The sequence below is a fragment of the Syngnathus typhle genome, linkage group LG15 (assembly GCF_033458585.1).
Source record: "Syngnathus typhle isolate RoL2023-S1 ecotype Sweden linkage group LG15, RoL_Styp_1.0, whole genome shotgun sequence".
Taxonomy (NCBI): Eukaryota; Metazoa; Chordata; class Actinopteri; order Syngnathiformes; family Syngnathidae; genus Syngnathus; species Syngnathus typhle.
Genome location: NC_083752.1, coordinates 6515750 through 6534779, shown reverse-complemented (window position 1 = coordinate 6534779; position 19030 = coordinate 6515750). Strand labels below are relative to the sequence as shown.

Here is a 19030-nt window from a genome sequence, read left to right as displayed (position 1 = left end):
TAATCGCCGCCCACCCAATGGTGCCTTAAAAGCAAAATTCCCTTGTGACATCGAGATTACTCTCAGTCTCACTCTTGGTTTTCGTTCCTATTTTTACTTTTCACACTTTATTGTGCAACTTTATTGCGCAACTCTACAGTATGGGGAAAAATCAATCAACCACGTGGGCATGACCAAATAAATACAGTAATAAAATGTAAACAAATTTTAAGAATGGAATGTGTAGAATGCTTTTTTTGTTCATCCTTTTTTTCCCCTCCTTTGTATTACTTGTTTAATACTATTTCCTTGTTTCCTATATAATTAAATGAACGGACTCACAATTCCCCATGTCAGCTTTGCAGCCATTCACCAAATATAAATTATTATTTTTAATACAATATCTTTTGGCATTCATTAAGATGCAAAAAACGTAAGCAATCGTGTTTTTGTCGCTAAAACTTGACCCCCAAAAAAAAGTGTACGGGCTTTTTTTTGCCAGGGACAAGGAACAAGGAACGCAATGTTAACTGAATAACAAACGACAGCTGCACCAACTTTGGACAACAACACATTCAAGAATAACAAACGATTTCTTCACAAACTTTGCACAACAAAACATTCCTGACCTAACTTGTCCTGTTGGTGGGCTGTAAATGGCGCTCGTCTTGCCAAACTTCCTTTTATCGATTAAACGTTGAAGGTTAAATCACAACTTTAAAAGCCGCATACTATTTAATCATGTCCATCTATAGAATTTTGATGCCACTAGGGTTATATGAGCTCAATTTTATCACACTTGAAGTCTCATTGACAAGTAAGCAGTGCTGACAATCAAAATCCAGAGCCAGTACGGCAAAGTTTCCTTTACTAATCAAAAATCAGGATGTACAAAAAGTGCAAGATGCAATAAAACACCAAAGAACAGCTGAGTAAATGAAGCAAAGAAAAGAAATGGAACAAATCTTTTTTTGAAAAAGGTCACCCCCCTGCCAGAACAAAGCAGGGGGACTTGTTTTGAAAGCTGGCTATTTGATGTCATCTCGGGCTTTGCTACGTCCCTTTAAAAGCTGCTCGGGCAGTGCAGGGAAGGCAGTCTCATTTTTGGCCATCCTTTCCGACTCGCACTGCTTTTGGACTGGGGAGAAAAATGTACGCCGCGGTTCTGCTGTTTGTCTTCATGTGCTGGACTGCAAATGCCCACGCAGACCAGCATCAGCCTTGTCGTAAGAATTTCACTGGACATATTTCCATCTTGCATTGCGTGAGTATTGTAACTGAAAAGGAAACAAATGTCTTTCAGGTTCGCCCAATATGACAGGATTACTTTCCGTGGTGAGTGATAGTCTTTTAATTCCAAGACAAAAATGTTTTGAAAGCACTAAATTGTGTTTTTTCTCTCAATGTGTGCTTCTGGATGAGACCAGATGGGAACGATGGGTGAAGTGAGAGCAGTTGGAGTGTTCACATATGACTCAATGCATAAGAAACTCCGGTTCCAATCCAATTCAAGCCTTCCCATGAATGTAACCTTGGATCTGGATCTCTTGGTGTTTTTTGAGGAGGTAATGACTTTGTTTCCCCAGTCAATTTGTGTTCTTGAATTTGTCTCACCCTTGTATGTACCAGGGGATATTATACAAGATCGGCAAAAACCAAAGCTGCGAGAAGAAGTCACTGCAATCCAAAAACCACCCTTTCGCTATTCCCAACGATGCAACTTACATTTCCACCATGACCTCGGGGAGCACCTTTATTGAGGGGGAAGGCCTGAAATTTCAAATATGGACAATACCAACACCGGGCTATAAAAGTAAGGACAACACAGAACTGACACACAACATTAACTCATTGATTGCTATTAACAAGAATAGATGTTAAACATCACTTTCTACAAGTTAACTAACATTACTAATAAACAAACACAATTGATTGATTGAATATTTATTGATCCCCAGGGGTGGGGAAATTCAGGCCCCAGCAGTATCCATACCACAGAGTGGGTATACAAAAAGACACACAGATGGCATGAGCGCAACTCAATAGGCTCTCATAAGGCTGCCACACAACGGCGCCACAAAGAAAGTCAGAAAGTGCTCAAAATAAAAGCCATCAAAGCAAATCAAAGCTAAAAGACAGAGGAAAAAAAATAACAGCGGCCAACCAGCACCCCCAATACAAGAGAACACCCCAAAACACACAAAATAGCCTCCACGGGGTCCATCGACAGGTGTAAGGGCAGTCCAGTTCAACGGCACCCAATGGACCGTGGTCGTGAATCTGTGAAAAACATCCCGGGCACCCAGTCGGAGCATGTGCAGATGGTCACCACGGGGCTAGCATGGCGAAAGTCGTTGGTTCCAACGAGCACGAGGGAGCGGACTCCCCACAGGGGTTGCGGCTGCAAGGCCAAAGCGAGGGACCCGGTCATCACTGGCCGGATAAGCAGGAAGCCGTTGTAGCGTTACGCCAGCCTCGACCGATGATCCCGGTCCCAGGAAGAAAAAATATATAAAATATCCGATCCGAAGAGATACCGAGGTGCGGTAGAAGGCACCAGCATCGCCGAATGGACAAAAAGACAGAAAGAAAAAGGAGAAAAGAAGGAAATAAAGAGGAAAAGAGAGAACACTACTGGGAGGGAGCCACTCACGGCGCCATACCAAGAAGAGAAAAAAAACGTATTTGTTTTAACCTGGTTTGTTCAAAATGGCTTCAATACAGTTTCAATTCATGATAACTTTTTTTTTTTGAAGGTCAAAGCCTCATGTGTGCAACCATGGGGTGTTTACCTCTTACTACAATGTACACGACGGACTCCTCCGTGTTTGTCTACAGGTATGGCTACATGTTTTGAAGCATATTTGGCTTCAATTTAAAGTCTCCTCATTGTTCTTTTTTTTTTCTCAGCAACTTGAATGTTGAACTGGACATCAAGGACCCAGATCTTCTTGTGGTGCCTCCCTTTTGCCAAGGATTGCATGTGGAGGAGACACCAGAAGGCACAGTGTATGGTTTCTATGAAGAATTCCTTTAAATAGAGGAAATAATTGCAGAGAAGTGTGCTCCGTCAGATCCCTTCTTTTCCTTTCATGTGCGACCTTAATACTTTGCATGAAACTGCTATCTATGCATTACAAATGTTTTCCCTTAAGGGAAAAATGACATATATCATAATTAATAACTACTCATAATTAAGAACTACTTTCATATCAGTCTTGCTTACAAAACTCTTTAAAATTAATGGAACAACAAACACAACTGTCAGTGGTTTAACTAGACTTAGCTTTTTTTTTTTTAGGGAGAATGCAATTAATTGCATTGATTGGATTGTTCAATGTACTGCTCTCTGCCTTCATTTAATAAAACATGAAAAAAAGTTCTGGGTAGTTTTTCCCCTTTTCCTCCGTCAATCCCTCGATTTATCTCGCTAGCTCTCGAAATATGTAAAATGTGTCTGTTCACATTTTTATTGACAAGAACTCAACCAATACAAAATAAATATCAAGAAATTAATATATAAAATACTTGTAGATAAACATGTATTTTTTAAATCCAAAATAGTAATTCATTTTTATTTCTGTTATTTCTGTTATTTGTAATTATTAATACCGATATGCTTATACTTCATTGATTACAGAAGCATACAATCATATCGCATATATGCATTAATCAAATAAAGGAAACAGATGTATTGAAGTTATATAATCAAGATATATCATCATTTTAAACAACTATATTCAAGCCATATAATATTTTTATGAGCAAATATACATTTTTGATATGTGGTTGAACAACTATTAAACAAAAGGTTTTATTAACCTCACGACTTGACATTTATTTATTTTTAACTTATAATGGGGTGAAATTTGACTAATCTGATATGAGTTTTATTTGTGTGAATATGTTTGTCAGAAGAAAATAATAATTAATTAGTAATGGTTGATACAAGGCGGTTGGCGATTGGGGTGCCCTCGCCTCCTATACCATAAAATGTTCCTACAGTAGCCTATATGTAAAGAAATAGTTTAAAGTAATCAAAATGCTTGCTATCCATGTTTATCGTTATGTATGTGTTTATGTGTGAATATTAAATTTGTGTTACTATTCGCTTTTGACCCGGTGTCATGCATAGCCTAGGTCTATTATTTGGTGTGTCTTGAACGGTTAACAACACGAAAAGGAGAAGAAAAAGCACCGTCACGACATATACTGCACTTGGGAGTTTTTTCAATTGAATTAAACCTCCAATTAGGTACACGTTATCTACGTTTTGACTTGAAGTTACACTCGTCTTTGTAGCACTGAGCGGGAGTCTTTGTGAGAGAGGCGCTCCACCTTCGACGTCCCGCCATGCATCTGTGTGCTAGCAGCAGTAGCATCGGCGTGCTAGGCTGGCTAGCTCACCGTAATTCCGCACATTTGACCCTGCCGACGAAGACATCAAGCCGCTGTGGATGGAAGATGGCGACACTTATCCTCCCTGGCGAATGGGTCAAAAATTGGGAGAAATCGGGAAAACACGATTTGTGAGTGGTCCGACTTCAACACAGTTTATAAAATAAGCCCGTACTGTAGACTAGATATTGCTCTAACTATATAATTGCGTTGTTAGCTGCCTGAACAGTCGTTCAAGTGCAGCTAAATGCTAGTTAGCGTACAATTTGCCAACCGCTATTAAATAAATTTTGGTTTTTGCAGACGTAAAATGGGCAGTGTAACGGGGCTATTCTTTGCCCATGTAAAAGAATGATAATTCACATTGGTGGATTTTAGCTAAGATTATCGGAATGTTTGCCATTTCCTTAATATCTTATGAAATTGTTAGCACGATGGCTAGTAAAGCTAGGCTAACTAGCATCCATGCAGCCCCATATCGCATTTTTTTGCAATTTAGAATACAAATTGTAGGACTTTGAAGACATCTCACTGATGACAGTAGTTAGTTTAGTTTTAGTAGCAGTATATCAAACGCAGAGTTTTAATATAGTTGTATAAATAATTTAGTCACCGTCTATAACCCGGTGGAGGGAACGACGGAGCTTGACACGATGCTAAAAAATTAGCAACAATGTGCTCTTGCTCGATGACGATTGCTTCTGATACGTTTAATTTCACATTAACATATTGAATCAGTTAAATCCACGATAACTAATCGACGTAATGCAAACGTCGACGAGATAATCGAAAATATAGGAAATGCTTAACATCCTTAGGAGTACCTAGCATTTGCTTACAGTAGGCTGTTGTATCTATTGGAATATATTCAACGCAAACATTCAAAATGTTGATAAACAATTGTTGAAGCAGCCCCTAATAAGAATGCTAAAAAACGTCCGTAAATGAGTCAAGTGCGTTTTAATTTTGTCTCACATTCTCCCAAATTATTTTGGACGGTGTGGGCCTCTTGAAAATAAAGGCCAGAAATTACTATAAAAAAAAATGTGTTTGCTAAAATGCTGTGATTTTAATGTCCTCCGCCTTGGTTTTGCTTCTACATGCTAACCACACGGTAGACCAAAAGCAGACATTAAGCAATACACTTCAGTATAAATAATGCAACATGGTTACGTAGATCACCATACTATTTTTACACCTCGCGTAGTCACATCTACCATCAGCATGCTTGGCACATTGTAAATTGGTGAACATGAATTTGAAATAATCATTTGACATTCAACAAAATGTCAATTTTATTCCCCCCCTAGTGTACAACTCTGCAAAAGACTAACAGAGAAAATAGATCATGGATGTCAGATAAAAGGTAACTTTTTTCTTCATCATCCCAAATCTTCATTTTCTGGTGCGAGTACCATCATAACATTGTCTTGTGTGTTGAACCACTCAGATATCCAGTCGGCCTTATATGAGCTCTGCTGGCAAGTTGTACAGGGCAACCTCAAGTTGGACCTTGTCGCCAGCGTCCTTGGCGAGATGATGGTATTTTTTTTTTTCCCAATCAACACGTCATTACCATCACGGGTGTCGTTTTCTCAGTGAATATTTAATTTGTTTTTGTTTTGCTCGCAGGAACTCCGAGAAGACATGCCATCAATTTTAGCTGATGTCTTTAGTGTCCTCGGTACTGTTCGATTAATATTAATAATAAAGCAAGCGTGACTTAAGCACAGAATTGAGACGGTTTGTAATTCTGTATTTGTTTCCCCCTCACAGATTTAGAGACTGTTGCACTGGAGGAAAAACACAAGCGTGACCATTACATCCAATTAGTGGGAGCATGTCTGGTAAGAGTTATTTTTTTCTTTGTTTGTGTGTGATAGAATATTGGTTTACTTGATGATGCTAGAAATGAGCAGTGGTTTGATAAGTGTGAGGCCAACTTCCCCCTTTGGGGTTGCTTCTTGCTAATCCAATTGAAGATTTTTTAAAAGGCAAAAAGTAAGGAAGTTGGAACATAACAAACTGCCATTTTTTTCAGATTTTTCTCCCAGAGGCCATTTTGAAGGAGCGTCTGGATCCAGAAACCCTTGAATCTCTCGGACTTATCAAACAAGCCCATCAATTCAATCAGAAGATCGTGAAAATCAAGACCAAATTATTGTAAGTTGGGTGCACGTATTTGAGGAATGTAGAAAGTTTTTTTTTTTTAAACTGTGCTTATTCTGCTTAATGTTTGCTGATTCTTCTTAGTTACAAGCAACAAAAGTTCAACTTGCTGAGGGAGGAAAATGAGGGCTATGCCAAACTAATCACAGAGCTTGGCCAAGACCTGTCCGGCAACATCACCAGTCACATTGTACTAGAAAGCATCAAGTCTCTCATAGGTACACATCACACTTTTCTTTTCCCCTTTATGCAGGGAGTTTGTTACAAGTTTGTTACATTTATGGCCCCCCTCCCCTCTTGCCAACAGGATGTTTCAATTTAGATCCTAACCGTGTTCTGGACATAATCCTGGAGGTGTATGAAAGTCGATCAGATCAAGATGAGTTCTTCTTGTCCCTCATCAAGTCCTACATGTGCGAGGCACTCACCCTCTGCCACATCCTTGGCTTTAAATTCAGATTTTATCAGGTAAAAAGCCACAAAGCGCAATTCATTTTGGCATATTGTTGATTTATTCTAACCTTTCTGTTTTCAGGAACCAAATGAGGAAACTCCCAAGTCATTATACCACATTGCTGCTGCCCTACTACATCATAACCTGATAGAATTGGAAGATCTCTATGTACATGTAAGAAAAGTCAACTTCAATTATGTTTTTTTTTTTTTTTTTGTATTAAGCGACTTATATCAAACATGAAATTCTGGACTATTGTAATCCATTTGATTTCAACATTCCTAAATTCATCACACATTAGTATTCATAATAAAGAAGTTTTATAACTCATTTAAAACAGATTGTGCACCGCTTGTCTTCCCTCTGTCATTCCAGCTTTTACCGCTAGATGCCGCCATTGTTGAGGAACACAAACTAGTTATTTCAGAGGCCAAACAGATTGCTCGCAAATTGGTTATGGTTGTGGTGCCTTCCGATAAAGGTGAAGACAAGGAAAAGGAGAAGGAAAAGGAGGATGAGAAGATTGAGCAGGTATTAAGCGCTTACCTTCAAATTGCTCTTGTTGTTTTGTTTTTTTACAATGGTTCGCAGCTATCTGTTCAGTTTATGTACTGTGTATATTTGGCAGTGTGTGACATGTTTCAGTAAAGTAACGATAGGACAAACTCCTTGTGCACTCGTAGCCACCTGATAACCAGAAGCTCGGTCTGCTGGAAGCACTTCTCAGGATTGGGGACTGGCACCATGCACAGAGTATAATGGACCAGATGCCTTCCTTCTATGCTACTTCTCATAAGTTCATTGCACTAGCACTCTGTCAGCTGTTACACCTCACAGTGGATCCTCTGTACCGAGGGTATGATTCCTCTCGCTCGTGTCAAGTTAACTTGATTTCTGGAAGAGATGGTAGCCAACTTGTGCGCATTTTCCCTGTTTTTCCCAGGGTTGGCCTCCCAAAAGGTGCACGGGGATGTGTGATTCATCCACTAAAGAACAAGCGGGCCCCTAAGCCAGCTGAGAGTTTTGAGGACTTGCGCAGGGAAGCGTTCAGCATGCTCGGCTACCTAGGACCTCACCTCGCGCATGACCCCATTCTCTTCGCCAAGGTTGTGCGTCTGGGCAAGGCATTCATGAAAGAGGTATGCCATTGCATCCGGACTTGCCTGTACATTACCTTGACAGAGGTACCCATTGCTTGTCCTTTGTTTTGCAGTACCAGAACAGCGAAGGCTCGGATGTCAAAGACAAAATGGTTTGTATGAAAATTTGCTTCTAATTGCTCTGTCATAGGAGAATGCGCTGAATGTTTCCGGCATTAATCCTCTGCTCACTGTTTATTGGTCCCAGGAAACACTATTGAGTTGTTTCCTGAGCATTGCAGATCAGGTGCTCCTCCCTTCCCTCTCGCTGATGGAGTGTAATGCGTGCATGTCTGAGGAGCTCTGGGGTTTCTTTAAGCTCTTCCCCTACCATCACAGGTGAGTCAAGCGCGTCACTTCTTTTGTTATGCCGGGGAGGGAGGTGTCAGAACCCCTCTTGTGCAGTCTGACCAATTTCAGTTGAAGTGTTTATTGAAAATCCACTTTTTTTTTTGTGCCAGGTATCGCCTGTATGGACAGTGGAAAAATGAAACTTATTCCAGCCACCCCCTGCTGGTCAAAGTTAAAGCTCATACTGTGGAAGGGGCTCGATATATTATGAAGTAAGTCCCTTTTTTAATGGAGTATTAGTGATATGGTAAATTTTACTTAAGTGGGACTGTGCTGCCATTAATAGTGGCGACGTCCTCTGGAATGTCTTACAATCCCCTTTGTGGTTTCATGTAATTGACTTGTTTTTCCCCTCTAGGCGCTTGACCAAAGAGAACGTGAAACAATCTGGGAGGCAGATTGGCAAACTAACCCACAGCAACCCTACCATTGTTTTTGATTATGTAAGCATAATTTATTATTTGTTTTAATTTGCATGATTTGCATTGAATTACTGCAAAGGCAGTCGCATTTAAGGCGGAAGCATATCATTTGAACTTGCAAGTCCGTGACAGTAAGAAACTGAAACATGTTCTGTAAAATTCTCAACAAATCAATTGATTTGCGATTCACTAGTATATGATGGGTGAAATGTGAATGATTAAAGTTGATAGTAGAGAAAATGTTTTTGTAGCTCTGTATTTAATGGTTATTGATATCCATCTGGTGTTGTCCTGACGTTGGTCCTCTTATCAGATGCTGTCACAGATCCAGTGGTATGATAACCTCATTGTTCCAGTGGTGGATTCTTTGAAATACCTCACATCCCTCAACTACGATGTCTTGGCCTGTATCCTCCTACTCTTTTTCTCGTTGGCCTTTTCTTTGTGGTGTAGATAGTAGCTTGTGCATATCTAGGTAATTCGCCTGTTTGTTTCTCTTAACCCCAAATGTCCAGATTGCATTATGGAAGCTCTGGCCAATCCCGAGAAGGAGAAGATGAAGCATGACGACACCACAATCTCATCGTGGCTACAAAGTATGAGTCTTAAGATGGCACTGTCTCTATATATCAATTAATTGGAGAGGAACTGTTTGGTGTTTGACTACCTAACACTCCTTTTCCATTTGTCAAACAAGGTTTGGCAAGTCTGTGTGGAGCTGTGTTCAGGAAATATCCAATCGACTTGGCCGGCCTCCTTCAGTATGTCACCAATCAACTCAAAGCAGGAAAAAGGTCAGTTTTATGAAATTGCATTGCTCCTTGCCTTAGTTTGCATTTATTTTTGTACTCTTCTTATATTGGTTTCTTTTTCCAGTTTTGACCTGTTGATCCTCAAGGAAGTGGTGCAGAAAATGGCCGGCATCGAGGTTACGGATGAAATGACGTCAGAGCAGCTCGAAGCAATGACAGGAGGGGAACAACTCAAAGCTGAGGTTAGTGACACATTCACGTTTGTCAGCTTCGTGTCTGGCTTTGCCAGTATTTGTCGTAATGGTTGTGATAAACCCCCGCACTGTGCCCGCAGGGTGGCTACTTTGGTCAGATTAGGAACACAAAGAAGTCATCGCAGCGTCTGAAGGATGCTCTGCTTGATCATGAACTGGCCCTGCCGCTTTGTGTACTCATGGTCCAGCAAAGAAATGGTGTGGTTTTCCTAGAAAGTGGAGATAAAGATCTCAAACTAGTCGGCCACCTGTATGACCAGGTATGTGCGCTTGCTTACTGCTTGTCACTGAGACTGAATTTGTGCTTGCACGTGCACGAAAGGATCTTTTTGTTTTTTCAACTGTCATTTGTTTACCTGCAGTGTCATGACACACTGGTGCAGTTTGGTGGCTTCTTAGCCTCCAACCTCAGCACCGAGGACTACATCAAGCGCGTTCCCCCCATTGACGTCCTTTGTAACCAGTTCCATACTCCACACGACGCTGCCTTCTTTCTTTCTCGCCCAATGTACGCCCATCAAATATTGGTGAGTGGATATGCTTGCCGTGACAGGGATTCTTTTTTAAATCCATTTGACTCAAGACAGTACGAGATGATCTGCTCCCTCTCTTCCCTCCTCTCAGTCCAAGTACGATGAGCTGAAGAAGACGGAGAAAGGTAACAGGCAGCAGCAGAAGGTGCAGAAGTACGTGGCGGCGTGCGAGCAAGTCATGGCGCCGGTGCACGAGGCTGTGATGTCCCTCCATCCGGCCCGGGTTTGGGAAGACCTCCGCCCCCAGTTCTACGCCACCTTTTGGTCGCTCACCATGTACGACCTCGCCGTGCCCCACGCCGCCTACGAGCGTGAGATCAACAAGCTCAAGGCCCAGATCAAGGCCATTGATGAGAATCCAGAAACGGTGAGTTGTTGGCTGGCCACATCAAACTACTGTATTGGCAGTTTACATTTCTTTATGCAGTCATGAATGTATAAATTCTAGAACGTAAAGCATTTGTTTTAATTGTTGCAATATTGGACTCTCCTTCCACCACAGCCTATGAATAAGAAAAAGAAAGAGAAGGAACGCTGCACTGCACTGCAGGAAAAGCTGCAGGAGGAGGAGAAAAAGCAACTCGAGCACGTCCAGAGGGTGCTCCACCGCCTCAAACTGGAGAAAGACAAGTGGCTGATGACCAGTGAGTGTTCTGGATTGCAGCCTCTGCTGTATGTCTGTGTTGCCCGTCTTTAAGAATACAACCTCCCCACACTTTTCATCAGAATCTACGAAGAATGAGACCATCACCAAGTTCCTGCAGCTCTGTCTGTTCCCCCGCTGCATCTTCTCCTCCATCGACGCCGTTTACTGCGCCCGCTTTGTCGAGCTGGTTCACCAGCAGATGACACCCAACTTTTGCACTCTTCTGTGCTACGACAGGGTAAGTCAGTCCTTTGGACATGCAACTGTACCAACTGAATTGACCTGTAGTTTGCAAAAATCCTGTTGATTTCAAAATGTGCACATATACAAATAATTCTATCCTGTAATTCACTGGTGTCCAAGCATCTACAATGTGCCAATTTGCTCCGCAGGTTTTCTCAGCCATCATTTACACCGTGGCCAGTTGTACAGAGAACGAGTCGCACCGATATGGCCGCTTCCTTTGCTGCATGCTCGAGACGGTGACTCGCTGGCATAGCGATCGCGCAGTCTATGAGAAGGTAGAAAATGGTTCCCCTTATACATGTGTATAAAGACAGCGAGCTGAACATGACATCAATCTCTGTCAACTCTTGTCATGTGGTCCAGGAATGTGGCAATTATCCCGGTTTCCTGACTATTTTGCGAGCGTCAGGATTTGACGGAGGCCAACAAGCCAATCCGCTGGATTATGAGAACTTCCGGCATGTGGTGCACAAATGGCATTACATGCTGACAAAGGTAAGCCACCTTAGATTAGGCTATTTGACTCTTGCCATGATCACTAGCAGAACAGACTCATCCGTTAATGTCTTCCCGTTTCTCATTTCTCTAGGCTTCAGTTCACTGCCTGGAGACGGGAGATTACACTCACATCCGAAACATCCTTATCGTTCTCATCAAAATCCTGCCATGTTATCCCAAGGTTCTGAATCTGGGCCAAGCGTTGGAGTACCGTGTCCACAAGATCTGCGTTAAGGAGAAGGAGAAGAGGCCAGATCTCTATGCCTTAGCCATGGGGTAACATAGCATTGTGTGCAGTTGAGCGCTCTGTGGAGCTTGAAAGTTCAGTACCATGAGGTTATTTAGAGGGGGTGACGTTGACCTTTAATTTGGCGTGAAGAAACACAAATTTCATGGATGTTGCACCATAACCGATATTGAAATAACTAAAGTCGTTTTTTTCCCCCCACACCAATCGGTTCGAATAATATTTGGATTCAACAACGGTAAAAAAAAAAAAAAAGTTCCGGGCACACAAATGCTCTGGAAGCAAGATAGACACATTTTGAGAGTGTAATTTATAAAGTGTACTATTTGATGTTTCGTATTCCACCACAGCTCTAATGAAACCGGGATCACTGTCTTTTCTTAAAGCGGGGCAGCCTAAAGGGTCTGTGTCTTCCATCTCTTCCATGTGAAACCTTTTATTAACCTTTCACATCTTGCAGTTATTCAGGTCGGTTGAAAAGCCAGAAGGTGCGCATGGTCCCTGAGAATGAGTTTCACCACAAAGAGCCACCAGCGCGCAATGCGACTCCTGCCGGTCAGCAGAATGGACCAGGCAGCACAGGCAAGCCTGCCACAGCCATGATGAAGGGAGACGATGGGTTGTCAGATGATGCTGGTGAGTGACTGCAAAATTGGCTTGACTCTGATGAGAGCAGTGCTTGGATAGCCCGACCTGGAATAAGGTCGTCAAAACGCTCTGGCTTGTTTGTCTACAGATCGGGGAAAGGATAAAAGTCAGACCAGCAAGCCAGTAAACAAAGCCAACAGTGCAGCAGCTAAAGTAACCACCAGCAATGGGAATGGTGCTCTAAACAGGTGAGTGCCCCCACACCTCGTCGACGTTGACTGCGGTGTCAAATCCAAAGCTATCAAATAATAATCCAAATGTCTTCTCTACTCCTTAGCAGCAAAACCATAAAAGAGCGAGACGACAAGGAGAAGAGTGGCAAGGAGAAAAAAGAGAAAAGGGAAAAGACGCCCGCCAGCACTCCTGAAACAAAGGCGGAGGCTCGCAGAGAAAAGCTGAGAGAAGAGAGAGCAGGCAAGGATGAGCGGGCGGTTCGCGAGGGTAAGGAGAAGACACCCAAGGCAGATCGAGACAAAGTCAAGGCTGAGGAGAAGATGAAAGATGACAAGGCCAAAGCTGGCAACGGGGAGTCCGCGGAGCCTTCCAGGGAGCGCGATGCCATCAAGGAGTCCAAGAGCAAGGAGAAAGGAGACAGGGGCGCTGTGGCCGGCTCGCGCAAGTCACCAGTTCCCAGATCAGAGTCAGCCGATACTGAGAGGGGTGAGGGGTCTTTCCGCTGAGCTCTGCTGCAGTCCATGAATGAATCATTCAAGCTGTAACAAATCGACTTTTTGTTTCAGATCACAAAAGACGAAAGCTCGACAGTCACTCTTCTCCATCCCACTCGTCGTCTGTTAAGGTTAGTATGGCTTGAGGAAGGCTGTGCCCATTCCTTCTCTATCTGCCGGAGCGTTCCCCGCCGTTGCGCATTGCAGCACCCCTGAAGATCACCAAGGAGAGTTTCCCCAAACGCAGCCTGCATGCCATCTGGAAAGCCCCACTCAATCCAGGAGGGCTGGAAAGCTTTCTGTGGACACTGGCAGAATATTTTTTCCCCCAAGATTTGCCAGAAGGACTTAGCAAAGAAAAATTGTAAATATTAAGTATTTTCATAGTGAAATATGTGTCTATTTTCCTACTGATGGAAGTGATCAGCGTGCCTTGGAAAGAAAACGCCTTTTTGTATGCATTTCTATTATGCTGTTGGAATTTTTTCAAAGAGTTTTTTTTTTTTTTCTTTGGAGGAAATGGCTTGGCAATTTATTTTTTCCCCCCCCCCACCAACCTGAGAGTTTGCAACGTTTCTCCTTTTTTTGGGCAAGCCGAGAAGATTTCAACTATAATGAAAGCACATCGCTTCCTGCCCCGCCCCCTTCGTCATTGCCAAATCCAGCAGAGAGCGGGATGTTGTTCTGCTGACAGAGTGCCTCTTTGCTGGGGCTGATTCATCAGCCCCCCTGCCCCCTCTGATCGCTGTATGATCAATGCCCCCACCCCCCATTTGCGAGCTGCAAGTCATTTGGTCCCGACGGCCACTGCGGCGCTGCCTCGACGACGACCGCCGCCGACATCTGCTACCTCCCGGCAAGCGTTCCACGGAGCCACCGGCAGCTGAGCTCAACAGAGATGATGAATGTCACGGTGTTGAATCAGCCCAAACATGCTGCGGGAAGTAAGCCTGCCTCGACAACAAAGACAGGCTGCAGCCGTGAGGGAACATCTGGAGCTTTGCCCAATCTGCGGGGAGCTTGCGATAGGTCTATATTTAACCCTGCGCCCGAGAAATAGGCTCCCTGTGTCATATCCTGAACTGTAAGTGACAGCTACAGTTATCTCTGTAGGGACGTAGTCTCACACACAGACACGCATGTAGACTGATTTTTCTTGCACACACACTCAGATGCGGAGGAATTTACCTTATGCACACGACCGTTATCACCGTTAGCACTTTTGATGTACAGTTTTCTTAAATATAATATTTATGATCTGACTTCCATCGTATGCTACCTCAGATGCCAGGCATGTCTGCATTACTGACACTAGCTGTTAGTGAATACATGCTCAGGGTTTTCGATCAAGTCTTTACATTCCACATGCTGAGCCAATGATCTCTCCTCTATGTGCTAACCATGTGAAAGCCTAAGTCCCCCCTCCGAAGGTCAGAGGTCAAGGGAGCAGATCGTCGTTGGTCCTGCCGGCCAGGCCCCCACCTCCCTCCCTCACACTCCCCCTCCCCCGCCCCGACACCTTCCAAATCCAATCTTCCGACTCTCTACTGCTGTCTGAAAAGCTCCTCCCGAACCTCCCACCCTCCCTCAGCTCATCTGTCATCTCCATTCATCCCCACAGGACAATAGCAACGAGCCCAAGGAGTCCACGTCCAAGGTTTGCATCTCATCTGCTACTTCCGCTGCGCTCGGTTCTCCATGATTAGTGTCGGAGGGCGCCGCGGTATATTTGTGACATTACAGCGATACTGTAGACAAAATGAAATATTGAACACCAAAAACCTTCAGCTTTGACAAAATGAGGAAAAGTAAGGCACCAATAATTTTTCAAACTGCATAGAAAATGAAAGTCTTGTTGCACTGAGACTTCCTTACACACAACTGCGTGTCCGTCTAACTTTTTTGAATTCCAAACTACGGCCAATGGGCAGCTTTAACGCCTCCTGTTGTGTTTCGGCCCTTTCTTGTTGCTAAGTAACCAAGGGACTCTCCTCTCACCACTACAGCTACCACACTCAGAAGAGCACATACCATAGTGCTCCTGTTACCATGACGCCCGGGCGTCGTGGTAGGGAGTTGTGACAAAGGGAGGGTCACTCTTGTCTTGCCATCTCTTTGGACACCGTTCACAAAACTCTGCTCTTTGTTTTCCTTTGTCTGGGTCTAATTGTCATTGCAGCACCACCTCATCTACAATTCACTAGCGCGGTCCAAAAGCAGAGAGAGGGAGCTGGACAAGATCGATTCCGAGAACGCGCTTCTCCGATGCAAAGAGAAGAAAGAAGAAAAGGAGCGCAAAGAGAGGAAGAGAGTGAGTATCCTCAAAGACATTTGACAAGAAAGTTTGACCCACAATTGCCGATTGACTTTTTCTTTTTGTGTCCGCCAAGGACCTCGGCTTAGGTGAACGCGAGGTCAGCCTCGAACCCAAACGCAGAAAGGACGAGAACGGAACCAGTAAGTTGTGGCAATGCTCGTCAAAGGAGAAACCCGCCCGGCAAACTATGCAGAAGTAAGTGACAATGAAAAGTTCTCTCCTCAGACGCCTCGAAAAACAGCCAGTGCGAGAGCCCTTGCGACTCGCCGCTCTCGGCGGAGAGAGAGAAGAGCAAACGGTCCAAATCCTCCAGCAAAGAGAAGGGCGAATCCGTCAAGCCCGAACGAACCTCCGCCGGAGGAAAAAAGGTGACTTGTGCCTCCTTTTATTCCCCTCAAGCGATTCAAATGATTCCAATTGATTTGAAACAAGTTGTTTTTGCAGGAATCCCGACGTGATAAGGAGAGGTCTGAAAAGAAAGAGAAGAGGGACAGCAGCGGAGGAAAGGAAGACAAAAAACAATATCCTTAGCGCCTTGCGTTAAACGCCTCGGCGTGCGTCTGCGCTTACTCGCAAGACCGTTTCCGACTTTTTCTTGCTTGTGTTCCCCGATCTTGTCAAGTCACATCTGGAATCTCTATCTTTTGTTTGGTACATTTCTCTGCTTGCGGTTTTTTTTTTTTTTTTTTTGCCCTTAACATTCACCACCCATAAGTCCTCCGACAAGCACAGATAATGTGCGCCGATCAGGCAAGGTAGGAAGCGTTCTTTAGAACGACAACAAACTACATGGTCGACACTTGTTGACGTCCTCTGTCTTCCCTCTGTCCACGTTTCAGACCGGGAAAAGTCTGGCTTTTTATCCACAAGAATTCAACGCCTCCGTTTGTGCTTTGCTGACTTTATGGCCAACCTCCATTCCGACCTGTTTTTTTGTTTTTTGATCAAATGCCCTCCCCCACGCTGTTCGCTGGATTCGTAACTTTTTGTAACCTGCGGAAAACAAGTTGGAATATGTTTTTCCATATATTTTCAATGTGAGCAAGCTCTTTTGCCCTGTTGACAATGTTGATATTTTGTGACGTCGACGTAGGAAATGACTTTTGTAGCATTTGAATTTGGATTGAGTGGTCTCATGCTTGAAAATGTCTTTTTTTTTCTTCGTTTGGTTGTTTAAACATCTTCAACCCTTGCTTTCATCCATTTTATTGATGTTAATACGCTTACCATAACCTCATATCCCGCTGAGAATTTTATTTATTTAGCTCCACCTTTTAATCTCTGTTAGACAATAGAATAAGTGATTAAAAAAAAAAAAGGACCATTTTGTATATTGTGTATTATAATAAAGGAGATAACATAAAATTCACGTTTTTTTCCTCCATATTTTGTATCACACAGTGTTCCTTTTGTGGATGCATTAATCAGGTTTTACATAATTTATTTGGAAAAAAAAAGTTGATTTTTAAATAGAGTTGTACATCATAAATGCAGGAAAGTTTGTTCTCCAAAATGGAAGCTGCTTTGGAGATTTTATCTGCTGTACTCATTGGTTGTTGTTTTTTTGTATTTTTAAAACCGAAAAATAAATAGTTTTCTTATAGTGTGTCACTTGTATGGTCTCTTCATTTTCTCTTCTATTGTTAATCTTGATGGTTATTTCATGTTGATTTTTGTTCGTAGAATAAAAGTTTAATCATACAATTTAAGTCACTACAAATGCTCTTGCTAGCAATGTTTCCAAATTGTTTTTTTTGTCCATGTGATTAACAACAAAACAGAAGGTGTATACAAACTGGTTTTTATTAAGGAAACGTAGTAAAATGCCTTATGACCTTCTCAGATGCTCATTGCGTCCATGCATGCAGCTTTCATGTTTGCGGTACAAATGATAAAAAAAAACTCAGTCAAAAACTACTGGCCATTTGCTTAGCTTCCATGTATAGTAGGGACGGATTAACTTAACAAAAATGAGTGCCTTGCAATATCTTCCAAGTTAGTAAAGTTCATATTTTAAATAAATGATACCCCGCTGAAGATGGCCACACATACGGCACTGCACTGCCGGAGCATTTCCGAAATCTCTAATTCCCCAACGCACACTAATGCATCCTCAGCACTTTGGCAGTTCATTGGATGGTTCCAAAACAGCGCGGGTGGTCAGAGACGCAAACAGCAGCATCAGCAAAGAGGAGCATTTTATCCTCTTAGTATGTATGTACGTCTTAAGTTGTTAAATTAAAATTAACCAAAGGAATGTAACGTGTAAGTAAAGAAGGCGCTGGACTGCTTATCTTAGTTTTTATGTGGCTGTCGTCAGACTGACTTCCGCCCATGGAGACGCTGAAGTGCAACAATCGTGAAAGTCCCTTGTTTAAAGCACCAGAATTAGATGCAGTTGAGTTACCGCAAAATAAGTTCTGATAAGTCTGTTTAAAGTATCGACAGACATTTTAGCAGCAATTCACTTCACACTATCAACAACAGAAGTAGTTTTAGTTACACTCATGGTAACTAACTACAGTAATACGTCGTTTATCGCGGATAATTGGTTTCAAAAACCACCCGCGATAAGTGAAATCCGCGAAGTACGGTTACCAACAAAAAGTACTGGGCAGGCTAACGAGTTAGCGCAAAGATGCTGATTCGTGATCATGCTAACACGTGAAAACAGTCGGAGTCTCGGAGTGATGTAAATGAACATTTGGAGCAATACTACATTGTCCTAAAGGTTAGACACATGTTTCCTCAACTTAGAAGTTTTATTTTGGACTTTTAAATGTTTTTTAAATTTGGAAAAAAAATCCGCAATGTAGTGAAGCTGCAATAAAGGAAACGCAAAGTAGCGAGGGATCACTGTATATCCAACGTAAATGAAGACCTACGACGTTTTGCTTAACATGTGTGGTTTAACTAGACTTTTTGTGATTAATACATAGGGAAGAATGAGCAAGAAATGTGATGTCTCCCACTTTTTCCAAAGAAACAGGTGCAGAGCGGAAGCAGCTGTGATAGCGTTCGACTTTCAGGAGCTGCGCAGGGAAGTCGAGGAGATGAACGAACACAAGAACGAAGAATGTTTCACCAGCAGGTAAGAGCAGAGGCAGTAAATTCGAATTGTGCATGTGTTTTTTGAAATGCAGTAGGCCGTGATATGTTTTATGCCAAAATGCTATAAACTGCTATGAAATTTAATAATTCAGCTTAGGAACAGCATGTACGTTTTTTTTTAAATAAATGATGCACCTTTGTAAATGTTTGAGATTGTACAATTGACCATCAACACCCCCCCCCCCCCCCCACACACAC

General features: G+C 42.7%; 2 protein-coding genes across 7 annotated transcripts; both read left to right on the top strand.

Moving 5' to 3' along the window:
* Positions 1–1011: 1011 nt before the first annotated feature.
* Positions 1012–3351, top strand: epd (ependymin). The gene is made up of 6 exons (XM_061300298.1): positions 1012–1205; positions 1283–1314; positions 1407–1544; positions 1609–1792; positions 2736–2817; positions 2890–3351. The coding sequence occupies exons 1-6, from the start codon at positions 1130–1132 to the stop codon at positions 3014–3016; spliced, it is 639 nt and encodes a 212-aa protein (XP_061156282.1). The 5' UTR covers positions 1012–1129; the 3' UTR covers positions 3017–3351.
* Positions 3352–4347: 996 nt separating this feature from the next.
* thoc2 (THO complex 2) lies at positions 4348–17327 on the top strand. 6 transcript variants are annotated; one of them, XM_061300290.1, is made up of 39 exons: positions 4348–4508; positions 5688–5743; positions 5828–5919; positions 6010–6061; positions 6154–6224; positions 6419–6540; positions 6631–6764; positions 6854–7014; positions 7082–7174; positions 7376–7531; positions 7684–7856; positions 7944–8139; positions 8214–8252; positions 8348–8478; positions 8601–8702; positions 8849–8933; positions 9226–9319; positions 9428–9508; positions 9610–9706; positions 9789–9906; positions 9999–10178; positions 10281–10445; positions 10543–10818; positions 10954–11095; positions 11178–11335; positions 11490–11618; positions 11707–11838; positions 11933–12117; positions 12549–12724; positions 12825–12924; positions 13017–13396; positions 13477–13535; positions 15026–15061; positions 15584–15715; positions 15795–15861; positions 15935–16089; positions 16166–16242; positions 16430–16476; positions 16561–17327. In XM_061300290.1, the coding sequence occupies exons 1-38, from the start codon at positions 4444–4446 to the stop codon at positions 16455–16457; spliced, it is 4695 nt and encodes a 1564-aa protein (XP_061156274.1). In that variant the 5' UTR covers positions 4348–4443; the 3' UTR covers positions 16458–16476; positions 16561–17327. The 6 variants fall into 6 exon arrangements, 5 of the variants coding, with proteins under 5 accessions (XP_061156274.1, XP_061156276.1, XP_061156275.1 ...); XM_061300292.1 differs by having other exon boundaries at positions 13014–13396; positions 15947–16089; XM_061300291.1 differs by having other exon boundaries at positions 13014–13396; positions 16436–16476.
* The last annotated feature ends 1703 nt before the right edge of the window (positions 17328–19030 follow it).